The sequence below is a fragment of the Akebia trifoliata genome, chromosome 12 (assembly GCF_017979445.1).
Source record: "Akebia trifoliata isolate Shusen 1 chromosome 12, ASM1797944v1, whole genome shotgun sequence".
NCBI classification, from domain to species: domain Eukaryota; kingdom Viridiplantae; phylum Streptophyta; class Magnoliopsida; order Ranunculales; family Lardizabalaceae; genus Akebia; species Akebia trifoliata.
The window spans coordinates 7,572,919-7,590,721 of record NC_141386.1 but is presented as its reverse complement, the minus strand read 5'-3'; the positions used below and the strand labels follow the sequence as shown (position 1 = coordinate 7,590,721).

Sequence of the window (17,803 nt, the reverse complement as noted above, 5' to 3'; positions counted from 1 at the left end):
GGGACCATTTATCCAGCTCAGGCTGGCCGTTTGACGTGACCGTAAGCAATGGGTCTCTTTTCGATGTGTCAGAACGTTCGACTACTACTAGATTGTTAGTGATCACTGACTAATCATCTTCGTCTATGCCTATCAGGCGTGCATGTGATTCCCAAATGACACTCCACTCGTATACGACCACTTTTACAATACACGTTCACTGATAAAGATAAGAGAGGAATCAACCCGGATTCCAGTTGTGACTCCACTCTCATACGCGTCCCATACCACGTATGAATTTGGTGGTCCTAACCGTACATCCCAGGATAGTGCACCCCTCCGGATCATATGACACACTATCCCTTCAGGCATTCACAAACCCTTTAACAGCTCACAAAATAGCTACGTATATATATATATATTATATATATGATTTTTCATTTAAAACAAAAGAGAAATTAACAGAACAGGGTTGAGAACGGATATCCAGTTCCTACCATGCAACTGTAGCCACCCGGCCTAAAATAAATAACAGTACTCAGCGCATGCGCTAACATAATCAGAAATAAACATGCAACCCTTTCATTAATAACCTGGATATCCTTTCACCAACCTACACACAACATACAATGTAAAAGGCAGACATCACCCCTCGGGTGTGATTCTGACAATTTACCGTTTCATCCATTTCTCATTCTTTCAACATTCTCATTTTTCGTCTTTTCAAATCAACCATCCATTTCCAATCTTTCAAGGTCATTATTTCGGTCTTTCCATTGAAAACCTTCAAAGTTTATTCACAAACAAGGTTCGATGACGCACGGAGCAAAAGCTGTTAAAAATAATGAAAGCTAGTGAAAATTTGGCTAAGTGTCGGAAACTCAATTTTTCAAAGTTCTCGAAATTGAAAATGTGTTTTTCGAAATGAAAGTCTCGCTTACGAGATTCGACACCATATAGTTTTTGTAATCTAATTCAAAGTAATGTGAAAATTATTATATTTCGAAAACTTGTCGAAAACGTCGAAATTTACGTTTTGTTCTTAAAACCAAAATTCGGATTTCGATCCTTTGAGATTTGGATCTTAAAACCATTCACATTATTCCGAAATGGGGGGTAAAACCTTAATTTCATTAAAGAAATTAAAGTAAATGGAAAGTAAAAATTAAAGAGGACATTTACTTAAATGTTTTTAATGAAATAAAGGGTGAGAAATAGTGTATAAGGTGTGAGGAGGTCAAGCCAAGAGTCAGAACACTGTTCTGGTCAAAACTGTGTCTGTCGGTGGCAGAATCAATATGCTGTCGGTGGAACCGACAGAATACACATCGGCAGGTGTCGGTGGGACCGACGGTCCTGCCGACAGAACAAAGTTTTCGGCGGCTTCTTGATTTCGTCGGTGGCAGAAGCAACATTCTATCGGTGGGACCGACAGAATGCCTTCGGTAGGTGCCAGTGGCACCGACCCTTCCCACCTACAGCCTGAACCTCACTCGCGATTTTTGGGTTTTTCGATCCCTTTTTCGATTTCTTCTTCCATTCTTCGAACCATTCGACCCACCCACGATTTTGTTATCAAAAATTCGATAAAGCATAAACAAAACACCTACTTCTACCATGGAATTTGAAATCAAACACCAATTTCTACGATTTAAATGCAAACAATAAGTTTTGTTTCAAAACCCTAAATGCACATTTCAGAAATCTAAAGCTACCAATAAGAATTGAAAGTCCCTTACTTGGTTGTGGATGCCAAGGATACAAGCTAGCACTACAAATCAGGGTTGTATGGCTCGAGAGTCGAGGTTGGGCTGACTTGGATGCCAAATAAGCAAGGGTTTGCAAGGTATCCGACAATGACGTTCTCCTTCGCTTCTACAATGAAGTATAGACCTAGCTCCTAACTCGATGAAGCCCTCGGATGGAATGTGTTGAGGTTTACTCGAGCTACCCGGCTGGTTTTGATGGAGGATGGAGAAAACGAACAAGAATGAACAACCAAAGGTGGTGAAGTTGTAGCCCTCGTCGTGGCCGACAACTTTGCCTTCTTCGTCGAGGTTCAACTCGGACTCGTTCGCGCACAAACTGGACTGAAATGGGTCGAAACCCTAGGGTGGAGAAGTGGCTGTCGTTTGGGGTTTTCTTAGAGAAGAAGAGGAAAGAATGAAATAAAAGAAATCAGATTCCTTTTTATAATAAAGTTGAGGGGCATACTTGTAATTTCCCCCTTATTTCTAGTTTCGATCGTAACTTAACTATTCGGACTCGAAAAACGACAAACGAATATACCATTTCGAATAATTTTTCGATTCGGATCTAATGGTGTCATCAAATCTTTTCGATTCTCGCTCTAACGAAATTTCACTATTTTGGGTCCCACTTAACACGAAATTCGAGGATTCTATAACTTCTCTATCCGAATTCGAATTCGGACTTGCTTACAGGCTAATGTATATATTTCGATCCTTTTGAATCTAATGGCGAAGTTGATTTTCCTCGAAATTAATCATAACAAGATCCGAGTATTTTACTCTAAGTCTCTCCTTCGATATTTTCTTCCAAATCTCACCATTTAATTTCCTCGAGATATGAGTTGAAAATCCGGGGTGTTACATATATAATCTTCAAAATCCCTTTAATTAATATTATAAATTACAAATAAACCCTTTTAATAAATGTGCATTTGACACATGCCACCCATTACTTATAAATAAATTACAAAAGAATAATTATGTGGCCATAACACCATTAAATTATTATATATTTTAGAAGATAAAATATCCTTTATTTTTAGTTAAGTCATTCAAGTTACATTATTTATATGTTATAAACATAAATATCATGTTGGCTCCCTTTTTTACCCTTTTACCTTTATTTGTTTTCATTATCGTATTTCTGAACAACTCAAAGAGCAGCAAGATTATGATCTACTTAATTTTAATTATTTGACAATATATTCCTTTTTATAAATATTTTACTTAATAATAGAAAAATTATGACTTTTTATGTTTTTATTTATTTATATTATTTGACGACATGATTGTAAAAAGGAGAAACAATTTAATAGAATTACCATAATTTTAGATGTTTAACCTACAAATGATATAATCTTGATGGTGATAGACCTTTTTTGGGTGCAATACCATTGGATACTATAATCATCCTTTGCAATATATATATATATATATATATATATTAGATAATAATGGAAAAAGTTATTTAATATTTTTTGTGTTCTTATTTATATGTATTAATTGAGGAAATGATTGTTAAAAAAAAAAAAAAAAACAAATTTTTTTTTAGGAAACTTGCTATGATTTCATATTTGTAATATACATATGATACAATCTTGATGGTGGTAGACCTTTTGTGTACAATACCATAGGACACTATAATTATCTTTTATATTTTATCTAAAAAAAAATTTGTATCTTATCCTATTGTAGACGAAGAGTATTTTTCATCTTTTGAAAAATCAATAATGTTTTAATGGTGTTGTGTATTTTGTCCACTATTGTTGACAATGTAATTATCTTTTTATAATTTATGCTCAACCCTTGTAATCAATGGTTATCTTTTCATTTAAAAATAAATAGTTATGTGACATTGAAAAGCAAGGTTTGGAAGAGTAGTTTCAAATTTACGGAATTATGTAAATAGTACTTGGGAATTGGGATTGAGTTTGCACCATATAATTTATTTTTTCTTGGGGTATTTGAGGCATAACCACCCCTCCTTCTGAAGGATATTTGCAATATCCCCTCATGTTTTTAAAGGAATGGTAAGTCCCCTTATAGGGGTGGAGCCAGGATTTTCTTATAATGGGAGCAAACTATGGTTAGTTGTATGGTTGAATAACTTGAAGATGAGTGGTTGTAGGGAGAAATTCTGAGGTTTTTGATTAGAAGTTTAAGAAAAGAATATTAAAGTCATTTCCAATTAGTATATAAGAAGGCCAGGTGAAGGGGCAATGTGATCAACAAAAATTTGAAGAGCAGGGCAAAAATTGGAGGGAGTTGAAGGTGTAAGGGCAAATGGGGAGAGAGGTGAGGGAGTGAGGACAAATGAGGCATGTAATTAGTTGAAAATATAGGGGTGTCTCAAAGTTTTATGCACCAGCTCCACCCCTGCCCCTTGCACTCGATCTTTTACGATAGATTTATATAAGTCATATTGGAGTAACATTAAAATTGACATTGATTCTCACATTGCTGATGTGTAGGTGCACGCATAGATGCTTTTCACTCGTATTTCGATGAAAAGCATCTATTACTCCGTACATACATCCACGTCAGTAATGTGAGAATCGATGTCAATTTTAATCTTACTTCAGTATTTCCTTAATATAAATAACTTAATTATTTAACCTATGACCAAAATTCCATATATATATATATATGGGTCACGTTCCTAAGACTCATATTGAGACTCACATTGCGACACACCGTTTTGTCTTATATGGGAAAAATATTTGGAATGAGCTGATTTTTTGTGAGGATGATCTCTGTGATGAGGGGATCATCCTGGCAAAAAATCATCCCATTCCAAAACTTCTAACCCCATCAAAATTGATTTACAAAAATTGGACGATCTATAATTTTTCAACAAAAATTGGACGGTCTAGAAGTTTCATAATGAGCTGATTTTTGGCAAGGATGATCTCCTCACCATAGAGATCATCCTCACAAAAAATCAGCCCATTCCAAATATTTTTGCCCATATAAGACAAAACGGTGTGTCGCAATGTGAGTCCCAATATGAGTCTTAGGAACGCTGTTCTATATATATATATATATATATATATATTATTGAAAACAAGTAATCTTCAACCTTTAATTTTCATCTTCAAAAATCGATAATCTTCAACCATAAGATTCTTACTACGGAGATCAAGTTACGGGACTAGAAGGTATTAAGCACCAATCCCGCCAAACGAACGTTAGTCTCTACTTTTTTCAAAAATTTTACATTGCAAAAAAATAATATAAAAGTTACCTTCCTTTACTTGAGTGATTGCGACCGTCGATTATCACAAAAACTTGTGGAGAGCGTTCCTCGTGTGAATCTTCTCATTTTTATCTCTATTTCCACATCTACTTCCGATCTCTAAGATGATATTTTTTTTTCCTAGATCTAATTATTTTAATAGTTTTTCGGGGTCTTTTTAAGAGTTTCTAAGTATTTTTTAAGTTGAAAATTAAGGCTTGGGATTATGTATAGACTTTAGGCTTCAGGTTTAGGGTTTTAGAAAGTATTGAAAGAGTTTTTTATCTCTCTTTTATAAGATTTTTCTTAACCTACGAAATTAGGTGGTATAAACTCCTTTTAAAGAGTTTTATGATAAGATTAAGATTTGGATTAGGTCTCTTATATATAAGGCATATCTCTAACTAATCTGTTAAGTTATTTTGATTAAGATAATATTTTAAATAAGTTTTATTTGAATTTTGAAATTTTAATTTTTTGACTTACGTAAAATGAATTTTTTTTTAATTTTTGGAGAGCCTCCTAATAAAGGATTCTTTATTAAATTATATTTTTAATTATTTAGGACCCCCGATGGAGGGTTCTTTATTAAATATCATGTGGGCCCCACTTAAGTAAATGAGCCACCATTTAAAATTTTGCCCGTGGATTTAATTAATTGATTTTATTTGTTCAAAAATTTTAATTTGATTTATTAAAATTTTACTTTACGTTAATTAATGTTTTAATTATTTGTTTTCAATTTTTTATTTTTAGGGTTTGAAAAATTACCATTTTACCTTCAAAGAAGGCTTTTGCATTGAGATGATGATTTTTTACTTTTTGAAATATTTTGGAATCAGTTTTTCGTAAGGAATTCAATAATAGTATCAGTTTGTGTCAATTATGGGCTTTTGGCGTAAGATGATTGTGGATCCTATGAAGGGCGTTTTCGTAATTTTGTCAAATTTTGTCAAATTTGACGAAATAGTTTATTTGATTTTAGTTCGTTGTTTATATGTTCGAAAGGTTCTAAGGATGTGGTGTCAAGGGTATTTTGGTTATTTGATCATTTTTTAGTGATTTTTCTCGTAATGATTCTTTTTGTCTCAAAATGATGATTTCTATATTTTGGGTCATATTCTCCAAGCGTAATGTGATTTCTAAAGTTTGTTTGCTTAATATATCTCATCCGAACTTTGAAAATATATCTAGTAACAAATAAAAACTTTAGAATATTCATCCATCATTGGGAATCATCGTAATCGGGTTGACGAGTTGATTAATCAAGTGAATGCAAATATGGGGTGTCTACAGATGCCCCTTTTTGACAGAAGGTTGAAGTAAATTAGATAGCAAATCTACTTTAATAGATAGTACAATATCTGAATGATAAAGTTAATGACAGTTCATTTTACAGCCTGATTCAGCAATTCATCGGAACATTCAGATCATTGAAGGTAAAACTTTCTCCAAACAAAAAATTGTCAAGTTCTCGAGCGTCAACTCTAATTGACAGTGTCAGATCTTTGAATTTTGAAAAATTCTCCCTGACTAATGTAAATAAATGTGCACGTGTGTGCAATAGTGTAATGATAATTTTGAAAAGATGTGCTTCCCTTTTGTGTATCCATGAAAAAAAAAACTGAGTAAGATGACTGGGTAAAAAATAAATAGAATCTAGGTAAAACCTAAGAAAATTTAAATGATGCAAAACTCAAGAAAAATCTGAATGAGGTCTGGGTAAAATCTAAAAAAGGTCTAAGAAAAAATCTGAGTAAAAGTTGAATGTCTTACTCTACCTACTCTAGGTGAAAGAGTAATAAACTTATTTTCTGGGAGTCATTCTCTACCTGCTCGGGGTGAAAGAGTAATGAACTTTTTTTTTAAGAGTCATACTCTACCTACCCTGAGTGAAAGAGTAATAAACTTTTTTTTTCTAGGAGTCCTACTTTACCTTTCTTGGGTGAAAAAGTAATTAACTTATTTTTTGGGAGTCCTACTTTACCTGCCCTGGGTGAAAGAGTAATAAACTTATTTTCTGGGAGTCCTACTCTACTTACTCTTGGTGAAAGAGTAATGAAATTTTTTCTAGAAGCCCTACTCTAGCTGACCTGGATGAATGAGTAATGAACTTATTTTCTATGAGCTCTACTCTACTTGTTCTAGGTGAAAGAGTAATGAACTCTTTTTTTCTGGAAATCCTACTCTACTTGCCCTGGGTGAAAGAGTAATGAACTTATTTTCTAGGAGTCTTACTCTACCTGTTCCGGGTGAAAAAGTAATGAACTTTTTTTTTCTAAGAGTCCTCCTCTACCTGCTCTAGGTAAAAAGAGTAATGAACTTTTTTTTTCTAGGAGTCCTACTCTACCTGTCCTAGGTGAAAAAGTAATGAACTTATTTTCTGGGAATCCTACGCTACCGTTGGGTGAAAGAGTAATGAACTTTTTATTTGTGAAAATAAATGAGAAATTAACACCATTTCAGGATGTTTTTTTTTATTACGAAGAGTTTGATTTTATGAAGGTTAGTTCAACATTTTAACTTTCTTTGAACCTTAGAGGTCTTCAAAAATTGCTATCAATAGGGTAACCTTTTAATTCAGTGCTAACTTTATTCTTTAGGGTTGAATTGATCAAGCTTCAGAGCAAAATGCCCTTAGTTTAACAAAGAACATTGCAATGGGGATAGTTTGAAAATGAATGCCCTTAGTGTAAGGGGGAAAACTACACTCTTTAGAAAATGAAAGTGCTAATTGTTTTGAAGGTTTAATATCTCTGATTACCACAAGTGCAATAACAGATTTAACTTTTGACTTTTTACACTGAAGATTTTGAGTCAGGCTTAAGAGAACAAAATATTTTCTTTTGAGATTCATTATAGAATTTATCCTTCTTCCTCTTCGGTTCATTTAGGGAAACAAAATTTTTCAGATCAATCATACACAAGATACTTGTGACTTTTGAGTCTTTGCTTTGTTTAAACAAGGTATTGAAGCTTGCTGATTAAGAGTTTCCTCCAAAGTTGATAAAATTTGGTTATTCGAATTTCTGATATTTCTATTTGGACTACCTTTTCAGATTTTCAACTTGACGAAGATTTTCATTTGGTCACTCTAACTTTTGCCTGGATTGCCTTTTTTAGGTTTTCAATCTAGCGAGCACGCTCTTGCTTTTGCCTGGATCGTACTTTCAGGTTTTTGATCTAGCGAACTTATAATTTTTTCTTTTAATTTTTTTTTTCTTTGATATGATTGTTGCTAAGATCGTCCTTTCATATTTTCAACCTTGCGAGCTTGCCTTAATTTTGCTTAAGTCATCTTTTTAGGTTTTCAACCTAATATGCTTTTTTTCTTGTTCATCCCTTTTAAATTTCTGGAGTTACTGCATGATCATGCTTTGCTATTTCCTTGACTTTTTGCATGGTACTTAAGAGGACTTCCATAAGTAAGTTTAGGACTAGGCATAGAAAGAAAGGAAGTTTGAGACTCAAAACCTGAATGCCCTTTGTGTGGCATTTCTTTTAATTCCTTTTCTTTTTCTTTGAATTTTTTTCCCCATTTTGATAATATATTTTTTTATTTGGATTATATATATATATTAGACCAAAACGTAGTTCGAATACAATCCCTCCCCTAGGTTGGGTTATCTAGCTGAGAAAGAAAGATGTAGTTCTTTTTTATGTTATTTTATTAGTATTTTTTAAAAAAAGACTGCAAAGTGCTGGGTAACAGGGAAATTGATTTGGTCATAGATGACCTCCTTAAATGTAGTATAGTTTGACCTGGTCAAGGTTTGTTGGTTGTTGTAATTCAAAGCCATCATGATCTTGAAGTCTGATGGTTTCCCAGGCAGTATTTCTTTGAATATTTCCAATTGAGTTTAGACTTCCTCCTATGGTCGAGGAGGAGTGCTCAATTTTCTTTGAGGGCTAAATCCTTAACATACATATCTCACACCTTCATTTTCTTATTAAAAGCATGAATGGCTCTTTTTTTGGTAAACTTGTACATGGTGAAGAGTTTTAAGGCATTTTTCTTTAATTGAATCAAGCGTTTTGTAACGACAACAAATCAAATTCACTTCTGGCGATTGGCTTTCCATTAACACTTTAAGAAACAAAGTTTTCATTTCAAAAATTTTATTTTCGTGCCACATAACAGAGAGTACTAAGTACTCTCGTAGAGGATCGAGTCGAAATTTGACATGCTAAGGGTGCGTAAGATAATTCCTCAAACCCATCTCAATGTGTCTAACACATTTTCATGATGATGGTTTATAGATTCTCGTTAACGACCTCAATTACTTTATTGGTCTGAGAATAATAATCTACTATGGGCGCTCTACCATTTTGAAAAGTCCAACATTGATATATTTTGTTTCATCTTCTTCAATTTTGTAAATTTTAACCTCACACATCGATGTTTTCATTTCATTGGGGTGAATATATATTCAGTGTTAAACAATACCCAAGCTTACATCCAACATATCTTCATAGGATCATGTGAACATGTACCCACCGCTGCGGCGGAATTAATTGGGCAGCACTAAAATCCTTTATTCACCTGAAAAATAAAACAAACATAATTAAAATAAAAATAAATAACATAAAACAAATCCTAAACTACCTAATAAAATAAAATAACAACTAAAACTAAAATAAAATAAACTAATGAAATCCTAAATCCTTGAAATTTTAGTTTTGGAAATAAATTGGGTTGCCTCCCGAGAAGTGCTAAAATTTAAGTCTTTAGCTTGACTTTGTTGAATCTTCACTTCGGAATTGAGAGCAAAATGGACACCCACTCGGTACTAAAGTTCCCTCCGAAGTAGTGCTTCAATCGCTGCCCGTTTACTGTAAAAATCCCTTTCGACGGATGCTTGACTTCTATTGCCCCCGATGGTAAGACCTTGTTGACAGTGAAAGGATCGGACCACCGTGATCTTAATTTTACAGGAAAAAGTTTAAGTCTTGAATTGAAGAGGAGAACTTGTTGTCCTTCTTTGAATTCCTGTTTGTGAATGTGCCTATCTGTAGACACCCCATTTTTGCATCCGCCTGATTAATCAACTCGTCAACCCGATCGCAAGGATTCCCAATGATGGATGTGTATTCCATTGCTTTACTTTGTTACCAGATTTGTTTTAGAAATCTAGATGAGGTATCTCGAATTGACAAAACCTTAGAAACCACGCTACGCTAGGAAAGTACGACCCCAGAAACATAGAAATCATCATCTTGCAGACCAAAAAGAAGCTTCACGATAAAAATCACTAAAAATTACCAAATTACCAAAATACCCCTAACATCAAAACAACCATAGAACCTACATTACGCTTAGGAAAACTCTTTCGAACCCATAAAATAACAAATCGGAACCAAATAAATCATTTCACCAATTTTAACAGAATTGACAAAATTACGAAAATGCCCCTCATAAAGTTCACAATCATTTCACATAAAATTTTTCATAAATGACACAAACCAACATTCTCATTGAATTCCTTACGAAAAACCGATTCTAAAACATCCTAGAACATTAAAAACCGACTTGAAACGTGAAAAGTCATCTCCGGGAGCAAAATGGTAATTTCACAATTTTCATAATTAAAAAATTCGAAATTAATAAATAAGACATTAAATAATTAAAGTGAAACATTAATGAAATTAATTTAAAATTTTGAATCTAAAAAATCGATTAATCGGACTCTCAGGCAAAATTGTTGAGGGTTCGTGGGATATTTCTTTAAGGACCCCTCCATTTGGGGGTCCAAAGAATTAAAGAAATAATGGAGGGGCCTTCTCCAAAAATTTAAAGTAAATCAAGAAAGACTGAAGTCAAGGTATTAAAGTCAATCGAGTGAGACTACAGTCAAAATTAAAGTCAATTAAGCAAGACTGAAGTCAAGATATTGAAAGTCAATCAATTAAGACCAAAGTCAAAACATTAAAAGTCAATCAAATAAGACTAAAAGTCATAATAGAGATCTAATTAAATAATAACTCTATCTAATAGAGTTCTAACTTAAAAACAATTCTACCTAAAACAATTTGAATTAAAAATAATTCTACCTAAAACAATTCTAATTAAAACATAATTCTACCTAAAACAAGTCAAACTAAAACACAACTCTAATTAAAAGATCTCTAATTAAATACTAACTCTATCCAAATCAACCCCTAAAAACATCTATAAATAGAGGTGCTCACACCCTATTTTCGTATCAAATAATAAACCTTAAGAGAAGTAGGCCTAGAAGCTCCCATAGCTCCCCATAAACCCTAGTTTTGGAGCCCCAACTCCTTACCTAACATCCCCCCTTTAATTTTAGTCTAGAAAACACCCAAAAGCCTTCTAAAAATACCCCCAAATCCGCAACGAACTTGAAGAGTTCAGATTCAAAAACAAGGAGATACCTTGCCTCGGAGATCCGAAGTCAAATCCGGAAACAGAACGAAGCAAGGGAGCACGGTACAAGGAGCTCTTTTTGTCAGATCTGAGGGAACCAAGTCCTTGCCATCGGAAAGGTAAATTTTTATTTTTATTTATTTTTTATCTAGGTTTTAGCAATGTAATTTACTTGGGAATTTAGTAGAGACCGACTTTGGTCGGGCGGGGTTGGTGCCTAACACCTTCCAACCCCGTAACTTGATCCCCGAATTCAGATTTTTTATGGTAGATTAGTTCCTTTTATCCATGTTAGAGTCAGTTTGGTTCCTAGACCACAATAACTAGGTGGCGACTCCCAAACCTCAAGGGTCAAAAGCGGATCCGCGCATCCCGCGGATCGAGGGCGTTTTCACTATCATGCCATCTCTTCGTCTTTTCCTTATAGATCCTAGCATTCTCATAAGCATCGTTCCGGAACTCTTCCATCTCATTTAACTGTAACAGTCTCTTCTCCCCTGCAGCCTGTAAATTGAAATTCAAGAACTTAACAGCCCAATATGATCTATGTTCCAACTCAACTGGGAGATGACAAGATTTGCCATAAACCAATTGATATGGAGACATTCCAATAGGTATCTTGAACGTTGTCCGGTAGGCCCATAGAGAATCATCCAATTTGCTTGACCAATCCTTCCTTTGAAGAATTGATTGTCTTCTCTAGAATCCTCTTTAGCTCACGGTTGGATACCTCAACTTGACCACTTGTCTGCGGATGATAAAGTGTAGCCACCCTATGTGTCACTCCATATTTGCTCAGAAGTGAATCAAATTGTTTGTTACAGAAGTGTGATCCTCCATCACTTATAATAGCTCTTGGTGTTCCAAATCTTGCAAAAATATACTTCTTTAGAAATCTCACCACCACCCGAGCATCATTGGTTGGCAATGCTACAGCTTCAACCCATTTGGACACATAATCTACAGCAACCAAAATAAAACGATTAGATAAAGAAGATGGAAAAGGACCCATAAAATCAATACCCCAAACATCAAACAATTCAATTTCCAAAATATTTGTTAGAGGCATATCATTTTTCCTAGATATATTCCCAACCCTTTGACATTTATCACAATTGGCAACAAAATTATATGCTTCTTTAAAAAGAGTAGGCCAATAAAATCCTAATTGTAAAATTTTTGCTGCTGTCTTGGTTGCTCCAAAGTGTCCTCTAACTTCGAGAGAATGACAATGTTGAATAATACTCTCCATCTCCTCTTTCGGCACACATCTTCTAGTTATACGATCACCACACATCTTGTAAAGGAATGGATCATCCCATATAAAATACTTAATATCTGAAAAGAACTTCTTCCTCCTTTGGTGGGTGAGTTCGGTAGGACAATCCCCCTAGCTAAATAGTTGACAATATCAGCATACCATGGGACTTCTCCAACTGCAAACAGTTGCTCATCCGAAAATTTCTCATTAATATCTCCATCAACTTCTTCATTTGGCTGCACATGGTCCATCCTAGAAAGATGATCTGCAACTACATTTTCGATTCCTTTCTTGTCCTTGATTTCCAAGTCAAATTCCTGTAAAAGTAAAATCCATCTTAGCAACATTGGCTTTACATCTTTTTTAGCAAATAAATACCTCAAAGCCGAATGATCGGTGTAGACAATCACTTTACAACCTATTAAATAAGATCGGAATTTGTCAAAAGCATAAACAACTGCTAAAAGCTCTTTTTCGATAGTTGCATAATTCAATTGAGCCTCATTTAAAATTTTGCTAGCATAGTAAATCACATGAAAGACCTTATCTTTTTGCTGCCCTAAAACAGCACCTATAGCATATTCACTAGCATCACACATAAAAGTAAAAAGCAATTCCCAATCGGGTGTAGCAATAACAGGAGAAGATATCAATTTCACTTTAAGAGTTTCAAAAGCATCTAAACATTCTTTGGAAAAATAAAAAACTGCATCTTTTACCAACAATTCACAAAGAGGTTTAGTAATTTTAGAAAAATCTTTAATAGATCTCCTGTAAAATCCTGCATGTCCAAGAAAACTTCTAACTCCCTTAACATTGGTAGGAGGTGGAAGCTTCTCAATTACATCAATTTTTGCTCGGTCTACCTCAATTTCTTTAACAGAAATTCGATGTCCCAACACAATTCCTTCTTTTACCATAAAATGACATTTTTCCCAATTCAAGACCAAGTTTGTGTCAACACATCGCTACAAAACCAAAGAGAGATTAGAAAGACAATTATCAAAAGAAGAACCAAAAACAGAAAAATCATCCATGAACACTTCAATGTATTTTCAACCATATTAGAAAAAATTGACATCATGCAACATTGAAAAGTAGCAGGGGCGTTGCACAATCCGAATGTCATTCTTCTATATGCAAAGGTTCCATATGGACATGTAAAAGTGGTCTTCTCTTGATCCTCCAATACTATTGGAATTTGATTATAGCTCGAATATCCATCTAAGAAATAATAATAATCATGCCCGGAAAGTCTCTTCACCATTTGGTTAATGAAGGGCAAAGGAAATTGATCATTTCTTGTGGCATCATTGAGTTTCGGCAATAAATGATCGTTTTGTTGTGTGGTAGAAGTTTTTATCTCATTTTGAAATTTCATTACGTTACTTTGGTATAAGCTCATTGTGTCATTCTTTACCATGGTCATACCACCTTTCTAGGAACCACTTGGACAGGACTTACCCATGAACTATCCGAGATTGGATAAATTATACCTGCATCCATAAGCTTCACAGCCTCCTTTTTCACCACTTCTTGCATGGAAGGATTTAATCTTCTTTGAGGTTGCATCAATGGCTTGTAGCTCTCTTCCATCAAAATCTTGTGCATACAAATAGATGGGTTAATTCCCTTAATATCATCAATAGTCCATCCAATAGCTTTCCTATGCTCCTTTAAAACCGTCAATAACTTTTCATCCTCCAAATTATTCAAAGAAGAGTTAATAATAACAGGATAATAACAAGACTCTTCTAAGAAAGCATACCTAAGATGTGATGGCAATGGTTTAAGTTCAAGTTTAGGAGTTTCCTTTTTAGATGATGGTTCATTAACATGCACAGCTCCTAACTCTTTAAATTTAAGCCTTTTTGAAAACTCACAAAGTGGAAAAGCATCAAGATTATTTACACATTCAATTATATCTTCATCATCACTGAGAGTTCCTAAAGTTTTACCATTTAATATGCAATTTTCCAAAGGTAAGGGAGGAAAATATTCATTAAAATTTTCAGCTACTACCCTATCCAAAACACTTATTGCAAAACATGCATCAACATCAGAAGGAAATTTCATAGCCTCAAAAACATTAAAAGTTATTTGTTCATCTTGAACCCTTAAAATCAACTTACCTTGATGAACATCTATGAGAGTTCTACCTGTGGCGAGAAAAGGTCTTCCCAATATGAGTGGAACATCCTTGTCTTCTTCCATATCCAAAACGATAAAATCAGCAGGAAATATGAATTTGTCCACTTTTACCAAAACATCCTCAATAATGCCTCTAGGATGCTTGATAAATCTATCTGCAAGCTGCAAGGATACCGTAGTAGGCTTCACTTCCCCTAAACCGAGTTTCCTGAAAATATAGAGAGGCATCAAATTAATACTTGCACCAAGATCACATAAAACTCTATCAAAATTAAAATCATTAATAGTGCAAGGAATAGTAAAACTCCCTACATCTTTTAGCTTTTGGGGAAGCTTTTTTTGAAGAATAGCACTACATTCTTCCGTGAGCATAACATTCTCATTATCCACCAATTTCCTCTTGTTTGATAGAACTTCCTTCAAGAACTTAGCATATTTCGGCATTTGTTCTAGCATATCTACAAAAGGAAGATTAATATGTAAGTTTTTAAAAATATCAATAAATTTAGAAAATTACTTATCTAAATTTTGCTTTCGCAATCTTTGAGGAAAATGAATGGAATTAGAAGATGGTTGTGGAATAGGTTGTTGAATATGAACGGTAGCATCTTGATCTTTAGGAAGAGCAGTTTCATCCTTATTTGCTTGCTTGCTTACCTTCTTTGATTGTTCTAACTCCTTCCCACTTCTAAGAGTTATAGCTTTCACATGCTCATTGGGATTCTTCTCAGTATTACTTGGGAGTGTTCCTTAAGCTCTTTCCGTCAATAACTTGGAAATCTCCCCAACTTGATGTTCAAGGTTGCGAATACTTGCACCTTGATTTCTGAAATTGGTTTCGGTATCATCAATAAATGCATTGGTCTTTTGCATGAATTGGGTGAAGACCTCTTCCATGGTTGGTTTCTTCTCTTGAGATTGAAAAGAAGGAGGCGATTTTTGCATATTCGCTTTGTTGCTCCATGAGAAGTTAGGATGATTCCTCCACCCTTGATTGTAGTAATTGGAGTTAGGATTGTATTATCTTTGATTGTTGACCACATAATTCACTTGTTCGGAAGAATTCACTTCATATGGGCCTTGACAATCCAAAGTAGGATGATTTCCTACACAATTATCAGAAACTACATTAGAAACTGCAGCAACATTCATTTTCTTAAAATTATTATTTAAAATAGCAACTTGAGCAGCCAAATTAGTAAAAGCATCAATGTCATGAACTCCGGCTGTCCTTTTCTATGCATTCATATCAGATTTCAGGAAGTTGTTACTAGCCATGACTTCAATAAGTTTATATCCTTCCTTCGGTATCTTGTTGAAGAATGCTCCTCCACTTGCTGCACCATGGTTTGAGTGTTTGAGAGCAGACCGTTATAAAACGTTTGCATTTGCATCCATAACGGTAGTCCATGGTGCGGGCACTTCCTTAAGAGATCTTTAAACCTCTCCCAAGCTTCATATAGAGATTCTTGATCTTGTTGCAGAAAATTGATTATATCGTTCCTCATCTTCGCAGATTTCGCTGGTGGAAAGTACTTAGTCAGAAAGGCATTAACCAGCCCATCCCATGTAGTAATGATTCCTGAAGGTAGAGGGTTAGTGGTAACATTTGGCTGCTTAGGGATAAGGATGATAACCTTTTTGGCGTCGATGAGGTATTCAACTGTGTGACGAATGGTGACACAATGATCAATAAGATAATCGAGATTTTGGTGAAACTCACAAAATAAGTTGGGATTGTGAGAAGTGGGGAGTGGGTTTGGTAAAAGTCAATATTGGAGAAGTGCAATAAGTCATTTACTTTATAGTTTCTGAAAGATAATGCTCAAAGACATCCCAAGATTAATGAATTTCCTTCGCAATCGAAGTTGACTAGGGTTTATGTAAAACCCGAGTTTTCGATTCATATCTCAAGGAAAAATAAATAATGGAATTTTGAGAAAATCCTGAAAGTGGGACTTAGGGGTAAAATTTTAGGATGTTTCTAATCATTTTTTATGAAATCTGACCTCATCATTGGATTCAAAATGATCGGAACACATATTTTAGCCTGTAAACATGCTCAAATGCGAATCTAAACAGAAAAGTTACTAAATCATTGATTATCGAGTCAGATTTGGCTAAAATATTAACTTTTTGTTAGTTAAGATTTGATCATACCATTGGGTTCGTAACAAAAAAATATTTAACATGGACTACTTATCATTTTTGGAGCACAGAAATCCAATTATCGTCAAAAATGAAAACGACGTCAATTTTAGGGTCCCATCAGGCCAAAAATGTAAATTTTTGTCAGAGACATAATTTATAGAAATTGACCACACTATTAGAATCAAAATGAAAAATTAAATAAAATAGAGTATTCATTAGTCACTTTTGGAGTCCAGACGATCAAATTATCGTCAAATGAAATAATAGATAAAATATCGATTTCGTTCCAAAAATTTATATAAAATTTTTTTTAAAAAAATTTCACTATTCATCTTCCAAAGTCATCCAAAAACTAGCCAATGAAATTCAACAAAAATTTTGTTTTTCTTCAAAACTTCAACCTCAGATTCGTCGCGAACGGTCCGTCTTCAATTATCGATGAAGGGTGAAACGTCTATAGTCTCTTTCTCTACAAAACCCACCCAAGTTCCTTTCATTTTCTTGCCTCTTTCACCTCGTATCGTTAAAAATCAGTCATATATATATACGGGAGTTTCGTAACTTCAACCTCGGATTACGTCTGTTTCGGGGTCAAATCGTCCTCCGTCGCAGAAGGAAGAAAGGACGACAGCATCAAGATATTCGAAACTACCGGGTCAGATTTAAAAATCAGTTGCTTCAAAATCTGATCCATCTCAATTTTTACGTCGTTCATCTCGATTTTCGCACACACAATTCAAGCCTTTCGCATAGAGATTGTAAGGAATTCTCAAGTTCTATTAGTAATCATAGATTGTGAAAATTGTATTTAGGATTTTATTAAAAATTTGTGATGTGTTTTCAAAAATATAGAATTCAATTGGTTATTTCAAATTCATGCCAGAACT

At 34.2% G+C, this 17,803-nt stretch overlaps 1 protein-coding gene and 1 non-coding gene across 2 annotated transcripts; one reads left to right on the top strand and one right to left on the bottom strand.

Annotated features, from left to right (window-relative positions):
• Positions 1 to 9,715: 9,715 nt before the first annotated feature.
• On the bottom strand, positions 9,716 to 15,710 carry LOC147388831 (uncharacterized). Its single transcript, XM_086419650.1, has 6 exons — positions 15,578 to 15,710; positions 14,079 to 15,223; positions 12,703 to 13,582; positions 12,084 to 12,313; positions 11,749 to 11,857; positions 9,716 to 9,975 (listed from the first exon to the last, which is right to left on the bottom strand). Exons 1-6 carry the CDS (start codon positions 15,708 to 15,710, stop codon positions 9,716 to 9,718), a joined length of 2,757 nt encoding a protein of 918 aa, XP_086275776.1.
• A 459-nt stretch (positions 15,711 to 16,169) lies between these two features.
• LOC147388830 (small nucleolar RNA R71) lies at positions 16,170 to 16,276 on the top strand. Its single transcript, XR_015171069.1, has one exon. It is a non-coding gene; the product is annotated as a small nucleolar RNA R71 (small nucleolar RNA).
• Positions 16,277 to 17,803: the final 1,527 nt, after the last annotated feature.

What these genes read in the sequence shown, in the direction of transcription:
- LOC147388831 (XM_086419650.1), bottom strand. Translation starts at nt 15,710, where the DNA reads ATGCAAAAATCGCCTCCTTCTTTTCAATCTCAAGAGAAGAAACCAACC. An exon ending in TTTCAGAAATCAAGGTGCAA is followed by an intron (nt 15,224 to 15,577) that starts GTATTCGCAACC and finishes TTCCTTTTGTAG; the next exon opens with ATATGCTAGAACAAATGCCG. An exon ending in GACGAAGAGATGGCATGATA is followed by an intron (nt 9,976 to 11,748) that starts GTGAAAACGCCC and finishes GGGTGTCTACAG; the next exon opens with ATAGGCACATTCACAAACAG.